Consider the following 15,396-nt stretch of genomic DNA (forward strand, 5'->3'; position numbering starts at 1 on the left):
TTCTCAGGTAAATTATGTTAGATGAGACCGTCCAATGAGAAATGAGCTGTTAGGTTCTGTTTCTAGGCAACATCTATCAGTCGAGCTGGTAATTTGATGTTTTCAGGAGATGAAAGTGAAACAAAGTGGATAAATATTGACGGACTGATGAGACCTGATGAGACCAGACTCTATTAAAGTCTTCATAAATCTGGTTGAGGTTGTTAAACCACTGTCCAGTGAGACTCTGCTCATTTCCTGGTGAGTCACCATCCACCCCTCGCTCTTTAACCATCATGCATCTGTTTCTCACATTGTAAAGAGCTGACTTTCTTCCAGACTGTAGATTTTATGTTTTTGTCTGTAAAAGTTATTGTTGTGGAAATGGAAACAAACCTAGTTTTCATTCTTGTTCAGACAATTCAGTGTTGGTCGGTCATGTTTTCTGTTGGAAACAAAGCTTGATTTAAAGGAAGTGTCACAACAACAAACAGCCAGACTCCACTCACTTTTTAAGGAATTTTACAGGCAAGTTGAATTTAAACCACAGCCACCGACTCTGTGTTTTTATTCATCACACAAATCACATTTGAACTTTCTGCTCATCATTTAAATTTCCCTTTTACACCAGGTTAATAAATAGATCTGCTTTAATACCCCAAAACTGTACACGTCCAGTCTGTTTCCCCTTTTTACACTAAAAGAAAAGCAAAATGCTTCCCCACGGTGGCAGGAAATCAGCTGCGTTTTGGAGATGATCATTTGGTGAAAAGCAAAATAAAAAGTGTTGTAGTGCTGAGGAGTCGTGGTGAACACCTACATCTTCTAACACAGACAGGAAAAAGCATCACTTTTCAAGTAAGACGAGTTAATAAAAAAAAAAAAAAAGGGCTGTATCTCACAGGTCTGTCACCAAACACGTCATTTAAAAAACTAGTCATTGCTCCAAATAATCATAATCATAATAATAGAAATGACAATAATGATAATTACACAAAATACAGGATTTTCAGGCAGTCAGCATATAAACCATGTACAAACCTGGAGGCGAGCTTGTGTCACTAATCTTTTACAGTTTTGTTATTATTGTTATTTTACAACAAAATGAGCTAATTAGCATTAGCAACACAGCTTCTGTCAGGCGCAGCAGGAAGCAGCCGAGCCACTCATCTTTCATTTAAAGTCCTAATAAATACGTGATGTGATTCATTCATTCATTCAAAGCAGGAGGAATAAACAAGAGAGGCTTCGCTGCAGGTTTCATCTTGAGCCCCGGGGTCACGACCTTTGGCCTCTTGCCTCCTCAGGCTGTAGACACAACTAATGAGATGAAACAGAATTCACACGTGAATTTAACGGCAAAAATCCACCAGAGTCCGGCGTGAACCGGCTCCTCCCACGTCTTCTGAGCCTCAACACCTCAACGAACTGACGGTCTAAAGAAAAAAGGCACATTACCATGACGCCAGCAGACAGCGCTGGTTAGTGACGACACAGAGACGAAGTTTGTGTCTTCACCTGCGACACAAAAAAGAGAAAGAAAAGATTCCAGCGTCTGGGAAAAATGTACCGGCGCTTCCTGTTTTGATTTATGGCCTTTTTGGTCTCTTCCAGAAGTTGGTTTGTTTTTGGGACCCGGGCCAGCCCGAGTCCAGGAGGCTGGCGGGGAAGTCCGGGTCACTGTCGCCTTTCGGCCTCTGCTTCCTTATTCAGGCTCACACTGCACCCTCTTCCATTGTGGCGTCTCCTCCCCTCATCCTCCGACCTCCACACTCGGGTCATACGAAGACCTTGGCGAGCGCGTCGGCCCCGGCACTGCCGATGTAGCACTTGGTGGGGTGGAACGCCACGTCGTGGATGGACTCCTCGAACTTCTTACGGTGGGCAGTGAACTCCTGGATGCAGGTTTTACTCTCCATGTTCCACAGACGGATGGAGCAGTCATGACCTGGTGGGGGTGGGGGGGGCAGTCAACTGACCTATCACAACAAAGAGCTCAAACTCTATTAAGGTTAGATTTCAAACAGAAACTGACGAACACTCACTTCCTGACATGAGGTACAGTCCGTTTGGATCCACAGCCAGACTGGTCACAGAGTCCAGGTGAGCCACCATGGAGTGGATCAGCTTCCCTACAAGTCCACAACAGATCTCAAGTCAGAGAGGCCCAAAACACCAAGGGGTCTGGGGATCTGGTCTTAGGACCTGGTGTGTACCTGTGTTGTTGTCGAAGAACTGGATGTGGCGGTCCTCCTGGGCGGTGACGGTGATCGGCAGCGTGGGGTGACTCAGGATTCTGTTGATCTTACACGGAGCCTCTGTGGACACGAGGACATAAATCACTAAGAGGAAAATAGTCCCGGATGGTCTGAACCAATCAGATCCAGAGGAGGAGGATCAGACTGATGGAGCTGGACCAATCAGGACCCAGATGCTCCAAACACTTCAGTCTGGGTCTGTGTTTACCTGGTGGTCCGACAGAGTCCAGCTTCAGGACGAGCTGCTGGGTCTCCATGTTGAAGAGTCCGATGTGTCCGGTGGTGAATGACGCCACCATGTGAGCCGGCTCGCTGCTCACCAGATCCACCGAGGTCGGAACGCCGAGCTCTGAAGGCAAGATGGCAGAATCAGAGTCAGAACTGAGCCTCACTAAACTGACTAATGAAACTCAGTAAACTAAATGAAATCCTCCTCAGTTGTTCGTCCTGATGGGAGGAGGTGGACACGTCAACCATTTTGACCTGTTGGTGATGCTGCAGGAAATTCACATCTTTCTTACCTCCTCTCTCGTTGAACACAGCGAGAGATGGTGAGGTGTCGGCGGCGTTCCACAGCCGGACTGTCCCATCGGCCGAGCAGGAGAGGAGGCGGTGATGAGCCGAGCTGTAAACCACGCCCCACACTGAGTCAGTGTGACCGCACAGCGCCCCCCGCAGGACTGCGGGCTCTGCAGCAACAAGACGGAGACCTGTCAACACTATGTGTAGCTTCCAAAGCTGCTTTGTTACTCATCAACAGCTTTCGCCAATGTATGACTGAATGGACGCTGTAGTGACTCGGCATCAGAAAATGATGAGTCACTGTAGACAGTCCAGCTGAACCAGGGCTAACAGGTTAGCATGCTAATTAAATGAGAGGAAAAATTCCTGAAATAGAGGACCGAGAAGCTTCCAGCTTTGGAGACAGAAGTCTGATGTGTTTCCTTTAGCTGCTGATGCTAATGTTGGCTACGTACAGCTCCTGATTTTTTATTTTTATTTGGTATTTCCATTTGTTTTTGTCTCAGTTTCTGCCTCCCTCTCATGGAAGCAGTGAAGCAGCTAACGGCCATGGTCATTATCTGAGATGCTGCTTCTTCTGCTGTCACTGCACCATCAGAACGTACCATACGAGTCGTAGGGGTCAATGTTGGGGTTGGGGGTGTTCCAGCTCTGGATGGTGCCGTCCACCCCCCCACTGAAACACTGCTCGCCACTGGAGCTCATGGTGACGCAGAGCACGGCACCACTGTGGGACGGACATGATTCATCTGGTCATTGATCAGTTTTTCTGGAACATGAAACGTTCTGGTGCTGACAGGCAAACTGGGCTCACCTGTGGGCTCTGAAGGTGTAGATGGGCTCAACATCTAACGCAGCACATCTGGAAGATTAAAGAGGAGACAGGTCGGATTAAAACAAGGGAAGAAACATTCAACGTAAAAGCCCGGTTCACTGGCACGTAAAAATTTCTGCTTCACCTCTTGGCGGGCGCCGTCTTCTGGAGGTTCCACAGTTTGAGGGTGTGATCCTCAGAGGCCGTGACCAGGACCGGCTCCACCGGGTGGAAGGCCAGACTGCGGACCGAGTCGAAGTGGCTCCGGAGGGTGAATTTGGGATTCCATGTCTTTCTCAGAGCGTCTTGGTTGTTGGCGATCTGAGGAAGGAATATTTCCCATCAGGCTCTAGCCTCATTGGACGAGCGTGACCCCTCCGATGATCCCAGAGACAGGAAGTAAACGATTGGACTCACATCGTACGACAGGCTGTCTGCCTCATTGGCCACGGTCAGTCCAGCCAGCTCTCCCAGTCCCAGCTCGTTAGAGATCGCCTCGTCCACTCGGCCCAGGATGAACGACTTCCCCGACGACGGCAGGAAGGTCAGCGCCTCTACAGGGAGAGAAACCAGACTGGCTCATCAATGAGTTGGAACCTCAGACGGTTAGTGCGCAAAACTTTAGTTTCATGGAGGGAGGAGCTACCGTCGTCTGGGCGTCCCACTTCGGGCTCATTGAGTCTGGGTACACTGGGTCGGGAGGGGGGCGTCACAGGGGGCTGCATGGAGGGAAGCTCCTCAGCATCGCGAAGGTTAGCCAGCATGTCCTGCAACTTGGACCGGTTTGGTCCTGGAGGGGGAGGAAGAGTGGGGCAGTGATCAAGGAAGTGACAAAGGAGATCAAGGAAATGACAACAATCCACAGGAGGCAGAAAGATGGAGGCTGATACAGGACTTACTCTTCACGCCCTTCTTGCCCTTGCGTTCCTTCCTGTACTGCTCCTTGAGCTGATTTATCAGTCCCTGGTCCACGTCCCAGGACAGCTCACCCAGAGACTGGTCTTCCTTCTCTAAACAGCCAGGAAGACGAGCAAAAGGAGGAGAGGAATGTTGCTCAGTGAGGCAGCGAGCGTTATCCTGCTGCTCCAGACCAAGTCCAGGTCTGGACCCAAGGTGTCCCATAATGCACCCTGGTCCCTGTCTACCCCTGACAAAACCTGATCCACCAGACCAGGCTACCTTTGTCTGTGTCCTCAGTGACCTTTGACCCCTGACCCTGTGGTCCAGTGGTCTCTGCAGACCAGGAAGAAGCTCTGACTTCTGACTGTCTCCTCCTCACAGTTTGATTCCTCTCAAAGTCTCTCTTATCTTCCCACTGGACCTTTTTTCTGCTTCAACGTCAACTTCAGGTGCAAATGATCACCTGATGGACCCTGCCCACTGACAGGTATCCATGGTAACCAGGTAATCAGAGTTATTCTGTTCACCTGTCAGTGGCCATGGTCTTCTGGCTGAACCACTAAAAACATCAGATTAGGAGCCAGATGTTGACCACACTGACGTCCCGCCGGTCTTACCGCACTCTCCGCTGTCCTCGCCGCTCCTGGACTCAGCTGATCCATCCAGCTCGTCCGGACTGGCTAAAAAGTCGAATCCCTTCAGGGCCTCCTCTGTGTCGGGGTCGTCGCTGAGGTCAGAGGTCGTGGAAGACGGCGTGGACGACTGTTTTTTCTTCACCATCTGTTAAAAATCGTAACAGGATGAAGACTCTGAAAGCTGGCACACATTCATGATGTGCGAGTGATGAAGAGGAGTAACTGCAGACCCCACCCACTGCTGTGTGATTGACAGGCTGTACCATCCGATCAGGATGGAGTACAGAACAGATCAGATCCTCTTAGAAGTCTGACAGAAAATTTCTAACTTTAGATTTTCTGTCTCTGAGTGGCTGGCCTGCAGGTTTAACTACCCCCCCATCAGCGTCTCCTCTTACTGTAGCCAGGTCCAGGATGGTCTTGTCCCGCCCCTCGCTGTCCTCCTCCTCGTCCTCGTCGCTGAACTCTGCCGCGGCACCCTCTATGAACTTGAAGGCCTCCAGCACGGTGGCCGAGTCAGACATGTCGGGTTTACTGTTAGAAACAGGAAGGAGGAGACCCGGTGACTCGTAGCCTACAGTTTCTCACTGTCGCCATGGTTACTGCGCGACGCCGCCCCACATACCTGACCATGCCGCTGTCCTTCAGGGAAGACGGTTCAGTGCCGTTGACCATTGGTTCGGGTTTCCTCTCTGAAGGTTTCTCTCCTGAGTCTCCGGCCAGACCGAGCAGCGCCCTCACCCTCTGAGACTTCACATCCAGGATGGTGTCAGTGTATCCCACCTCCTGCAGGTACCTGAGGGGAGGGGTCAGAGGGAGAAACAACCAATCACCAGCTGTTTCCCACGCAGGGAACAGGGACCACCTGACAGCTGAGTGGTTCAGGCGCCGACCAAGTTCTGAGGAGGTTACTCTCCACTTCCTGTCTGATCCATTGCACAATCAATGACAACTCATAAGTTCTGATTATCCTGCTGGTGTCCCTGGATGGGGGGGTCGCCTCAGACAGACCCATCTCTGTTTATTTTTATTATTTGTCTGTTTGTATAAATGCATTATAATATTTATGTAATAACTCTGTGACACCGACTTCTCTGACTAACCAAGTTAGTTCAGATCAGTCCGACTCTCTGACTCCTTCTGTGTGTTCATCCGTCCATTCTCATCCTCCATCTTTGATAGTGACCTTTAGAGTCACGTCTCTATATCAGATGCTCCTATTGGCTCCGCTGGGTGATGTCACAGCCAATCAGACAGAATAAAGACTGTCAGATATTTGGAGCTGATTTTTCATCATTACTGAGCAGAAGTCCTGATCAGATAAAGAGAGAAATGACTTTTCTGTGGAGAAGGAGGAAACCTTCAGTCTGAACTGATCAGACTGAATCAGCCGATTCTGAAGATGATGAATGTTACAAGGAAACTGCTTTACACAGTTTTTAATCAGGAAAAGGACTAATAAGACAGAATCAGAGTCTGAAGATGAGGCCACTTTTTAAAAATGAGAAACACAAAGAGACGAAAAAGCAGAAAAGACTAAATGTGTCTACGAGGGTTAAAGGTTCAGGACGTCAGACTCACTAAACAGACCAACAATAAATAGTCATTACAAATCTCGGACACTCGTTTGACCTCCTGCGGCTCCTGATGAAGCTGATGATGTCACAGAGCACATTTAAGACTTTTCGGGCCAATTTCTAACATTTAAATGATTCATTCCGATCTTTAAATATGCATAATTCTTCTTTCATGTAAAAGATCCAGAAGAACCGAAGCCTGAGTCTACGACAGAGTTTAAGTTCTGTACCGTACCTGCACCCCGGGACACCAGAGACCTGGACCCTTCTGGACCTGACCGCAGCGGTTTAATCCTCAGTGGACTGAGCTTTATTCTGAATAACATCTACTGTGTTGTTCACAGAGAGGAAGGTCAGCCTCCCCCCTCCCTCTGTACCAGCCTCTCCGATCGCAGGAGGCTTCTACACAATCCTCCATTCACTGTCAGCGCACACACACACACACACACACACACAGGACAAGTAATGCACAAGTTACACACTACATACACACGCTCTTCATCTTCTCACAGACACACAACATGAACACTAACATGAGGTGAGCTGACCATGTTTGATTCTGAGCGTTAGCATCGTGCTAACTTCTTCTTCAAGTTTAATGTCACAATTACCATCATCACCATCCCCACAGTCCTGACCCCCCCACACATACAGACTGTGTGTGAACTCACTGTCTCAGCAGCTGCCGTCCTTGTTTCCAGCTGAGCTGATGGCTGCTGCTGTTTGTAGGACTGATGGGAGCTTCGCTGTCATTCCCTTCATCTGAGGAACGAGAGACACAGAGAGAGAGAGAGAGAGAGAGAGGAGAGAGAGAGAGAGTGAGAGAGAGACGAGAGAGGAGGAAGAGAGAGGAGAGAGACAGAGAGAGAGAGAGAAGAGAGAGAGAGAGGGAGAGAGAGAGAGTGAGACAGAGAGAGAGAGAGAGAGAGAGAGAAGAGAGAGAGAGAGAGAGAGAGAGAGAGAGAGAGAGAGAGAGAGAGAGAGAGAGAGAGACAGAGAGAGCGAGAGAGAGAGAGAGCGACAGAGAGAGAGAGTGAGAGCGAGAGAGAGAGCAAGAGAGAGAGAGAGAGAGACAGAGAGAGAGAGCAAGAGACAGAGAGAGAGAGACACAACCAGAGAAAGAGAGAGAGAGCAAGAGAGAGCGAGAGAGAGACACAGAGAGAGAGAGTGAGAGCAAGAGAGAGAGAGAGAGAGAGATTATGAACATGCATCTCTCCATCATCATCACTAAGACTGAGAGCTGAATCTGGTTTGTGAATCAGCTGTGTTCTCAGTCCCAGGCCTGAGAGTGGACCGGGACTGAGGCTGAACCGGGTCTGAGAGTGGACCGGGACTGAGAGTGGACTGGGTCTGAGGCTGGACTGGGCCTGAGAGTGAACCAGGTCTGAGAATGGACCGGGCCTGAGAGTGAACCAGGTCTGAGAGTGGACTGGGTCTGAGGCTGGACTGGGCCTGAGAGTGAACCAGGTCTGAGAATGGACCGGGCCTGAGAGTGGAGCAGGGACTGAATGGCTGGTCTTACCTGAGTCATAGCTCGGCGGTTGGATCTGTCCCTGGTTCAGGTCTGTTCCATATTTCGCCTTGTGGTATTTGGCCCTGAAAGTAAACACACCCACACACAGACACGATCATTTCATGGACTGAGACCCAGAGACTCAGTCGGGTCCTGTCCTGGTTCCAGACCTTCTGTATCGATCCAGTGAACAGCACTCAGAGCTGTCAATCATCTGATTAATAACCAATAATCTATAATATTATATAAGAGACTTTCACTGTGTGACTGACCCCTGACCTCACGTCTGAATAAAGTGTTGTGGATCCGATCAGACCTTCAGACACCTTCAGGAGGTTCAGGTCTCTGATCTGGATTGAGCCTCAGACAGGAACCATGTCCCAGCCTTCAGGAGCGACTTCCTGTCTGGACTCAGTCTCGGCGTGGCGGCGAGCTGTGTGTGGTCTGATAAGCGTCACCTGAGTTAGTGGGGGTTAACGGCTTCGGGTTCTGACCTCTCCTGCTTCAGGGCGTACTCCAGCATCTTGATCCGCCTCACCAGGTCCTTCTTCAGGTTCTCCTGACCTCGCCGCTCCCCCTGCAGGAAGGCGATCTGAGCCTGGAGGGAACAGAAAAACACTTCATCACCATGCTGAAGAAGAACGGGAATCTCTGTTACACAAACTGCTGCTGACGCTCTGAGGACAAGGTGGCTGAAGAATTTATTCAGTGCCAGTTTTCATTAAAGACAGCTGTACACACACACAGTCCAGCCCAAAGCCTCCTGGGAAACAGGCCGGGGCTCACAGGACTGATGGGAGGCTCGTGACCAATGAACAGCAGCGGTGGGGGGTGGGGGACGTGGGAACAGGGGACATGTGATGTCAAATAATGTGGGACTGAAAACTGCAGAGGGGTCAGAGAGTCTGAAGGTCTATGGATTTTCAAGGTCATGCTCTTTTATTCTGAAGAGTCATATGATTGAACTTCCTCTTCATCACCAGATTAAATCATGACAACATGATGTGTCGTTAACGATGGAGAAATGTAAAGAAGAATAAAAGCAGACCAGACACAAAGTTCAAAGCTGTGCTCTGGTCCTCTCTTCTGATTGGCTGATAGCTCTCAGAGTGGTCCTATAAAACTACAGCAGATATCAGGTGACCATCGGATCCAGATCCTGCAGGGCTGGAGGCGGGTCCAGGGAGGTGGAGCTTGTCTGGGTCAGCAGAGCTCAGATATAACGGTACAAAATTAAAATCCCAAAACCAACAACACAACCTTCATGAGCAGACTCACAGGTACTTACTTTGTGTTGGTCTCAGGGTTTGTCTGTAAATTTTCCTAATGTTAAACATCTGGTATTTTCAGATGGTCCTTCTGCTGTCGAAGTCCTGACTTCGTTTTCAGTATCTGAGACTGCGGCTGTCTGTCTCATCTCATCATCTGTCTTTTAATGATGAACTTTAAAGTGACCATGGTTCTCTTTTAAATCAGTTCTTCTTTGCTGCTCTAAAACACACAGGACGTCCCTCAGTCACAGAGCACTGAAGAAGAAGAAGGACCTTCCAAACTTTTTCAGGTCAGGTTTTGGTGAAGAGACTCTGGATTCACTGAGAACACGACGAACAGACTGTGAATCTGATGATTAACTTTACGACAGAAGTGCAACTGAAGATATCCTGTTTTAAAACAAATAGGCTTTAATGAAAACGAGCCAACGACACAGAGACTTGGTGTTCCACCTGCTGCTCTAATTATCTCCAGCTCCTCTAAAACTGCACAACAACATAATGAAACTCTGCTGTAAATGATTCTGGGAAGAAACTCATTAGAAACTGACAACTTATAAAGATCTACTTTGACATTCACAGTAACCAACAACAGCCAAGTTCATCTGACTGAATCCAGACAGCATGCTGACCTGACTGCTGTCGCTGCGTCGCTCTTCATCGGCTGATTAAAGATTAAAATCTAAAAAAGACGAAGCTCAGACAAAGAAAAAGTTCACAACAACAGACAGACTGAACTGAATTAACAGGACCAGGATCAAACCATCAAAATTCACTTTAAATCCAGCTGGATAAGTCCGGACCGACCTTCAGGACAAACTGGGTAACCCACTTCTTAAAAATTCCCATCAGCCTCTCTGTCTTTTTTAGCAGCGGCTCAGTCGGTGCTCCACATTATAGAGAGTGAGAACACAAACTTTCACAATAAAAGTCTGATCCTCTCTTCTGATTGGCTGATCTGAGTGATCTAATAAAACTTTAGCAGATTTCAGGTAAACACTAAATATTGAACGGTTGGATGGTCCAGGTGGGCGGGCCAGCATTGTTGTGACATCACAAAGTCCCAGAAGTCCTGATGGCTGGTTTTAAGGTTCAGTTTCTGAATCCAGACTTAAGATCACTCTGTGGACTGAGACTGGATTAATATAGAATTTAAGATAAAAGAGATTAGAGGCCTCAGGAAGATTAAATTGTGTCAGTGTTCAGATGTCCAAAATTCAGGAGACAACTCAGAGGATCTCCAGTCCAACTACAGCAAAGCTGTGATTGGATGAACGGAGATCTCGTGGTCCCAGCAGCAGGAAGACCGGTTACTGCATCTGATCTCAGGTCTGATGTCAGGTCTGATGTCATTCTGATCTCAAGTCTGATCTCAGGTCTGATCTCAAGTCTGATCTCAAGTCTGATCTCAAGTCTGATCTCAGTCTGATCTCAGTCTGATCTCAGTCTGATCTCAGGTCTGATCTCAAGTCTGATCTCAAGTCTGATCTCAGGTCTGATGTCAAGTCTGATCTCAAGTCTGATCTCAGGTCTGATGTCAGGTCTGATGTCATTCTGATCTCAAGTCGGATCTCAGGTCTGATCTCGGTCTGATCTCAGGTCTGATCTCAGGTCTGATCTCAGGTCTGATCTCGGTCTGATCTCAGGTCTGATCGCAGTCTGATTTTGGTGAGTCCAGGCGGGTCCAGGTGATCCAAAGATCTTTGTTTTTTCTTTTTTTCTTTGTCAGGATTAATCATCTGAATTCTCTCATCTTTCTTTTAAAACAAATTGAAGATACACACAACCTCCTGCCACAGCTACATGTTTCCATCCATCAGCCAATCCAGAGTTGGGTCACCATGGCAACATGTCAAACAAGGTCACCCAGACGTCCCTTCTCCCCAGAAATGTTTTCCAGTCCTGGATTAGACAAATAATCCCCCCACATATTCAGAGAGGGGGCTGAACGGCCCCCCCTTGAAGGCGTCCAGGATGTCTTGTATCACCCAAACCTCCTCCTTATTTCCCATTAACTGTTTGTTGCTGCTCATCTGACAAAAGGATGATATTTCCAGTCCACCATTGCTTCATCCTGGAGCTCAGCCCCCCCATTCACACAAATGAACTTCAGGTTTTGTTCTTCATCAACCATCCATGATGGTTTTTGATTTCAAAGGTCACATGGCTTCTCCCTCCCCCCACATAAACTCACAGGATGACTGAGGACCCCCCCGCCGAACGAGCATTAAGCTTTCACACTGCTTAAATCCAGAGCAGTGGGGGAATTATTCTTCCAAGGAGCCAAAGAGGAGATGGAGAGGAAGAGAATATGGGGGGGGGGGGGGGGTGAACTGCTGAAGGATGATGTTTCATCAAAGCTGCTTGGTGAACCCTGAAGACGCCAGAGGAGCTGCCCTCGGCCCGATCAAGGAACAAACTCTCATCCGCCTAAATCCACCACGCCAGACTCCACGGTCGGGTTTTACAGAGGAGCTGAAGAGAAAAGGAGGAGGAGCAAAAATGAGACAGAGGACAAGTCCTCTGAAGGGGGACGGGAAGGCTTTAGGACGAAGGCCCCTCGTCCCCTCTGGGAGGGACTGACAAAAACAAGTCAGACTCTAACTTTGGTTGGTTGATAAACAACCATCAAACGTCTCCTCAGAGCAGGTCAAAGGTCAACTGGTCTGCCCTGATCAGGGCAGGGCAACAAACAAGCAGGTATGCATACCATTCCTTCTACAGCAGACACACACACAGAGCACTGAGCAGACCTCGGCCTTGTTGGAGGCTGATGATGATTTAGACCTGAACCAGGGGAGTCCTGGTCAGAAGTCTGTACACTTCAACACTAACATCACGTCCATGAAGGTTTGAGCTGCGACGCCTCATTCAAATCTTTAATCCTCCACTGTTCTGGCACCTCCATCATGGTCTAATATCCCAGACCGGACCTCCAACATCTGCAGCTCCAGTCTCGTCCTTTAAATCCTTTTCTGGTAAATAATTATCATCATGAAAACAGTATGTTTATTTGGGTGTCTCTCCTCCTGTCAGTGTGTTTGTGTTCGCCGCTCCTCGTCCTCGCCGTAATGTATTTATAGTTGTGCCTGGACAGGAAGTAAGCCAAGCAGCAAACATCCTCCTGAGCTGCAGCGATCAGAGCGTAACGCTCACAAAGCTAATGCATGACTTCATTTCAATGTCACGTCCCAGCGGCCAAAAACTAGTTTTCACTTTGGGGTTTAATTGACTGAGGCTGAACCGTGATGAAAGGGAAAGTAGTGAAGTGATTTCAGTTCATCAAAGGGAAATTATTCACAGTTTAATTACTGATATTAATATTTAGGTTGTTGGACAAAACAAGATCAGCTCAGAAGAGTCGACACTACCCACCATCAGCTGATCTGTCCAATCTGAAACTGACTTCATCAGGATCAGTCCGACTCTCTGACTCCTTCTGTGTGTTTATCCGTCCATTCTCATCCTCCATCTTTGATAGTGACGTCTAGAGTCACGTCTCTACATCGGACGCTCCTATTGGCTCCGCTGGGTGATGTCATGGCCAATCAGAGAGTCTCTGGATCAGTCCTTTATGTTTCTGACAAAATAAAGATAATCGGATATTTGGAGCTGATTTTTTTCATCATTACTGAGCAGAACTGATCAGATAAAGACAGAAATGACCCAAACACATGAGAGGATCTTTTCTTTGGAGAAGGAAACATTCAGTCTGAACTGATCAGACAGAATCAGTCTGAAGGAGAGGATATTAATCAGCAGATTGATCAGTGTTTTAAATTCATTTTTATTTTACAACCTAATTAAACTAGATTTTATTTGCAGCCTTTTCTCTCTCGTCTTCATTTTTGGGACTTTTTATTGAGTCTTTCTTCCCTGAACACCTGTAATGCCAACTGACCTGGTTAAGGACACAAACTGTCAGGAAGTGGATCAGGACATCCTGCACAGACCGGCGGACGGTCCTCCTCTCTTTGTTTTCAGAGGCTAAGAGAGGTCACCTCTCCCTCTTCTTCTTCTCTGCCAAGGATGAGCTCAGACCTGCAGTTGTCTCAATGGGAGGGAAAATTAAAAATCAGTGTCCTCCGGCAGTCTGCAGCTCATGATTCTCATTTAGGTAACACAACTGTCTGTGAGAACTCACGACAACCGACCTGACAGTCTCCCACACTGACGGTCTGTCTGTGATGTCAGTCATCAGCCAGGCCACGCCCACCTGGATTCTTCATCCAGAGAACCTCCGTGGTTACCGGGTTCACCTTTAACCTCACTGACTGATGATGCAGTAACCATGGCAACAAAGACAAGCAGCTCGAGGACGTTTTGTGACTCAACCAGGTCACGAGCAGGTTCCCGTCCAGCACCGGACCGGGGACAGCTGAATCAAACCCAGCAGTCTGATCTGAGCCGGGTCCGACAATGGAACTATTCTGCCCAGGTAAAATAAAAAAGGCGGGACAGGTGTGACTCACCTGAGCTAATAACATCCAGCCCTCCACACCGGAGACACGAACCTCAGATCAGCCGGTTAGACCGCAGCTGACCGGGGACAACACTCTGCCAAACACCCGTTTAAAGAGCGCCAAGTCCTGCGTCGCCTCGTTTTACGGCGGCACACAGACACCGGGACCAGATCGGACATCCTGACCGGGCCGACCCGGACCTGCTCTTTAATTCGGCCCCGGAGCTGAGAGCGGATCGGCTTCTGGTCCCGGCATCGCTTCACTTCACGGCCTGAATGTGCGTCACACCGCGGACACATCACCATGCCCCAGCGGGCAGCAGCTCGGAGCCCGAGGCGTCACGAAAAGTGGAAATTTCCTCCAAAAACGCTCCGTTCGCCGGTTCTGCCCGACGCCGAATGAAAGAACGAGCCTTCCTCAGTGACACAGAGTCACATCTGCCACTTTATCTGCGGTGTGATTCCGCAGATCAGCGACAGCAGAATCAATCGGGCTTTTCTTTAACGAGGTTCGTATCTCGGCGCTCTTCGTGTCCGGGACCGGACCGACCCGGTGTCCGGGGGGGGGGGGCTCACCTGCAGCTCGGCCCGCTCCAGCTCCCACTGGGCCCTCTCCACCTCGAAGCGGGCCCACTCATGCTGGAGGAAGTGCAGGATCCCCGGGATGCTGTACTGAGCTCTGGCCGCCTCTCCGTCTCCGGGCTGCGGGGCTCTGAGGCTCCCCCCGCCGGGCAGAGCCGAGCCGCCGCCGCTGTTGAAGAAGACTCCGGGCCCCGCCTGTTCGTCCATGTCCGGCTCGGTTCGGTCCGGTGCCGTCGACCGTCTGGGTTCGATCCCCTGAGGCGGGCAGAGCGGCCCGTCCGCGGCCGGTCAGCTGCACAGCTGCTCCGGTCTGCCGGAAACCACCGGAGCTTCCGGCGGGGACCTTCAAAATACAGCAGCCGGTACAAACGGAGCGAACGTGAATAAAACCTAATAAAAGACAAAATCATTTTAATGCATTACATTAAGCTTTCTATAAAACGTTTTATTTTGGAGGTTCACTTGATCACCAGTCTGATCTAAAATAGCTTGACACACCTGTAAGGTGACGTCAGCCTCACTCGGTCCCACCCACTAAAGGAAAAATGTCTCACGTCATTGGCTGGTCAAATGACTGACAGGAAAGTATCCATTTGGCGATCAGAGTCACTTAACCCTCATTCACTCATTGTGTTGAAGTCTATGGGAAAATGTCCCTTCTACTCCCTGATTCATCAGGTCAGTAAACGTTTCCTGATGCGTTTATGGTCTCAGTCTCTAGTTATGGGCGGGGCTACGGTGTGATTGACAGTATAAGAACGGAGCAGGTCAGCTCCTCCAAAGATGGCGGAAGGCTGAATGACAAACTTGAACCCTGAAACTGGAGTTCACAAATTTCACAGTGTGACGTCACAGTGGTCCGGCCCGGGTGGAGGGGGCGGGG

The 15,396-nt window shown here is 49.1% G+C and overlaps 1 protein-coding gene across 1 annotated transcript; it reads right to left on the bottom strand.

The window, feature by feature from the left end:
- Positions 1-512: 512 nt before the first annotated feature.
- strn (striatin, calmodulin binding protein) lies at positions 513-14,821 on the bottom strand. Its single transcript, XM_029522727.1, has 18 exons — positions 14,508-14,821; positions 8,693-8,796; positions 8,208-8,281; positions 7,357-7,447; positions 5,734-5,904; positions 5,507-5,642; positions 5,091-5,253; positions 4,473-4,583; positions 4,220-4,363; positions 3,991-4,127; positions 3,719-3,894; positions 3,574-3,621; positions 3,365-3,486; positions 2,759-2,926; positions 2,446-2,586; positions 2,196-2,297; positions 2,025-2,111; positions 513-1,927 (listed from the first exon to the last, which is right to left on the bottom strand). Exons 1-18 carry the CDS (start codon positions 14,718-14,720, stop codon positions 1,758-1,760), a joined length of 2,358 nt encoding a protein of 785 aa, XP_029378587.1. The 5' UTR covers positions 14,721-14,821; the 3' UTR covers positions 513-1,757.
- Positions 14,822-15,396: the final 575 nt, after the last annotated feature.

Source organism: Echeneis naucrates, chromosome 1 (genome assembly GCF_900963305.1).
Source record: "Echeneis naucrates chromosome 1, fEcheNa1.1, whole genome shotgun sequence".
Lineage (NCBI taxonomy): Eukaryota > Metazoa > Chordata > Actinopteri > Carangiformes > Echeneidae > Echeneis > Echeneis naucrates.

What these genes read in the sequence shown, in the direction of transcription:
- strn (XM_029522727.1), bottom strand. Translation starts at nt 14,720, where the DNA reads ATGGACGAACAGGCGGGGCCCGGAGTCTTCTTCAACAGCGGCGGCGGC. An exon ending in TGGAGCGGGCCGAGCTGCAG is followed by an intron (nt 8,797 to 14,507) that starts GTGAGCCCCCCC and finishes TGTTCCCTCCAG; the next exon opens with GCTCAGATCGCCTTCCTGCA. An exon ending in TGTGTTCAACGAGAGAGGAG is followed by an intron (nt 2,587 to 2,758) that starts GTAAGAAAGATG and finishes TCTTGCCTTCAG; the next exon opens with AGCTCGGCGTTCCGACCTCG.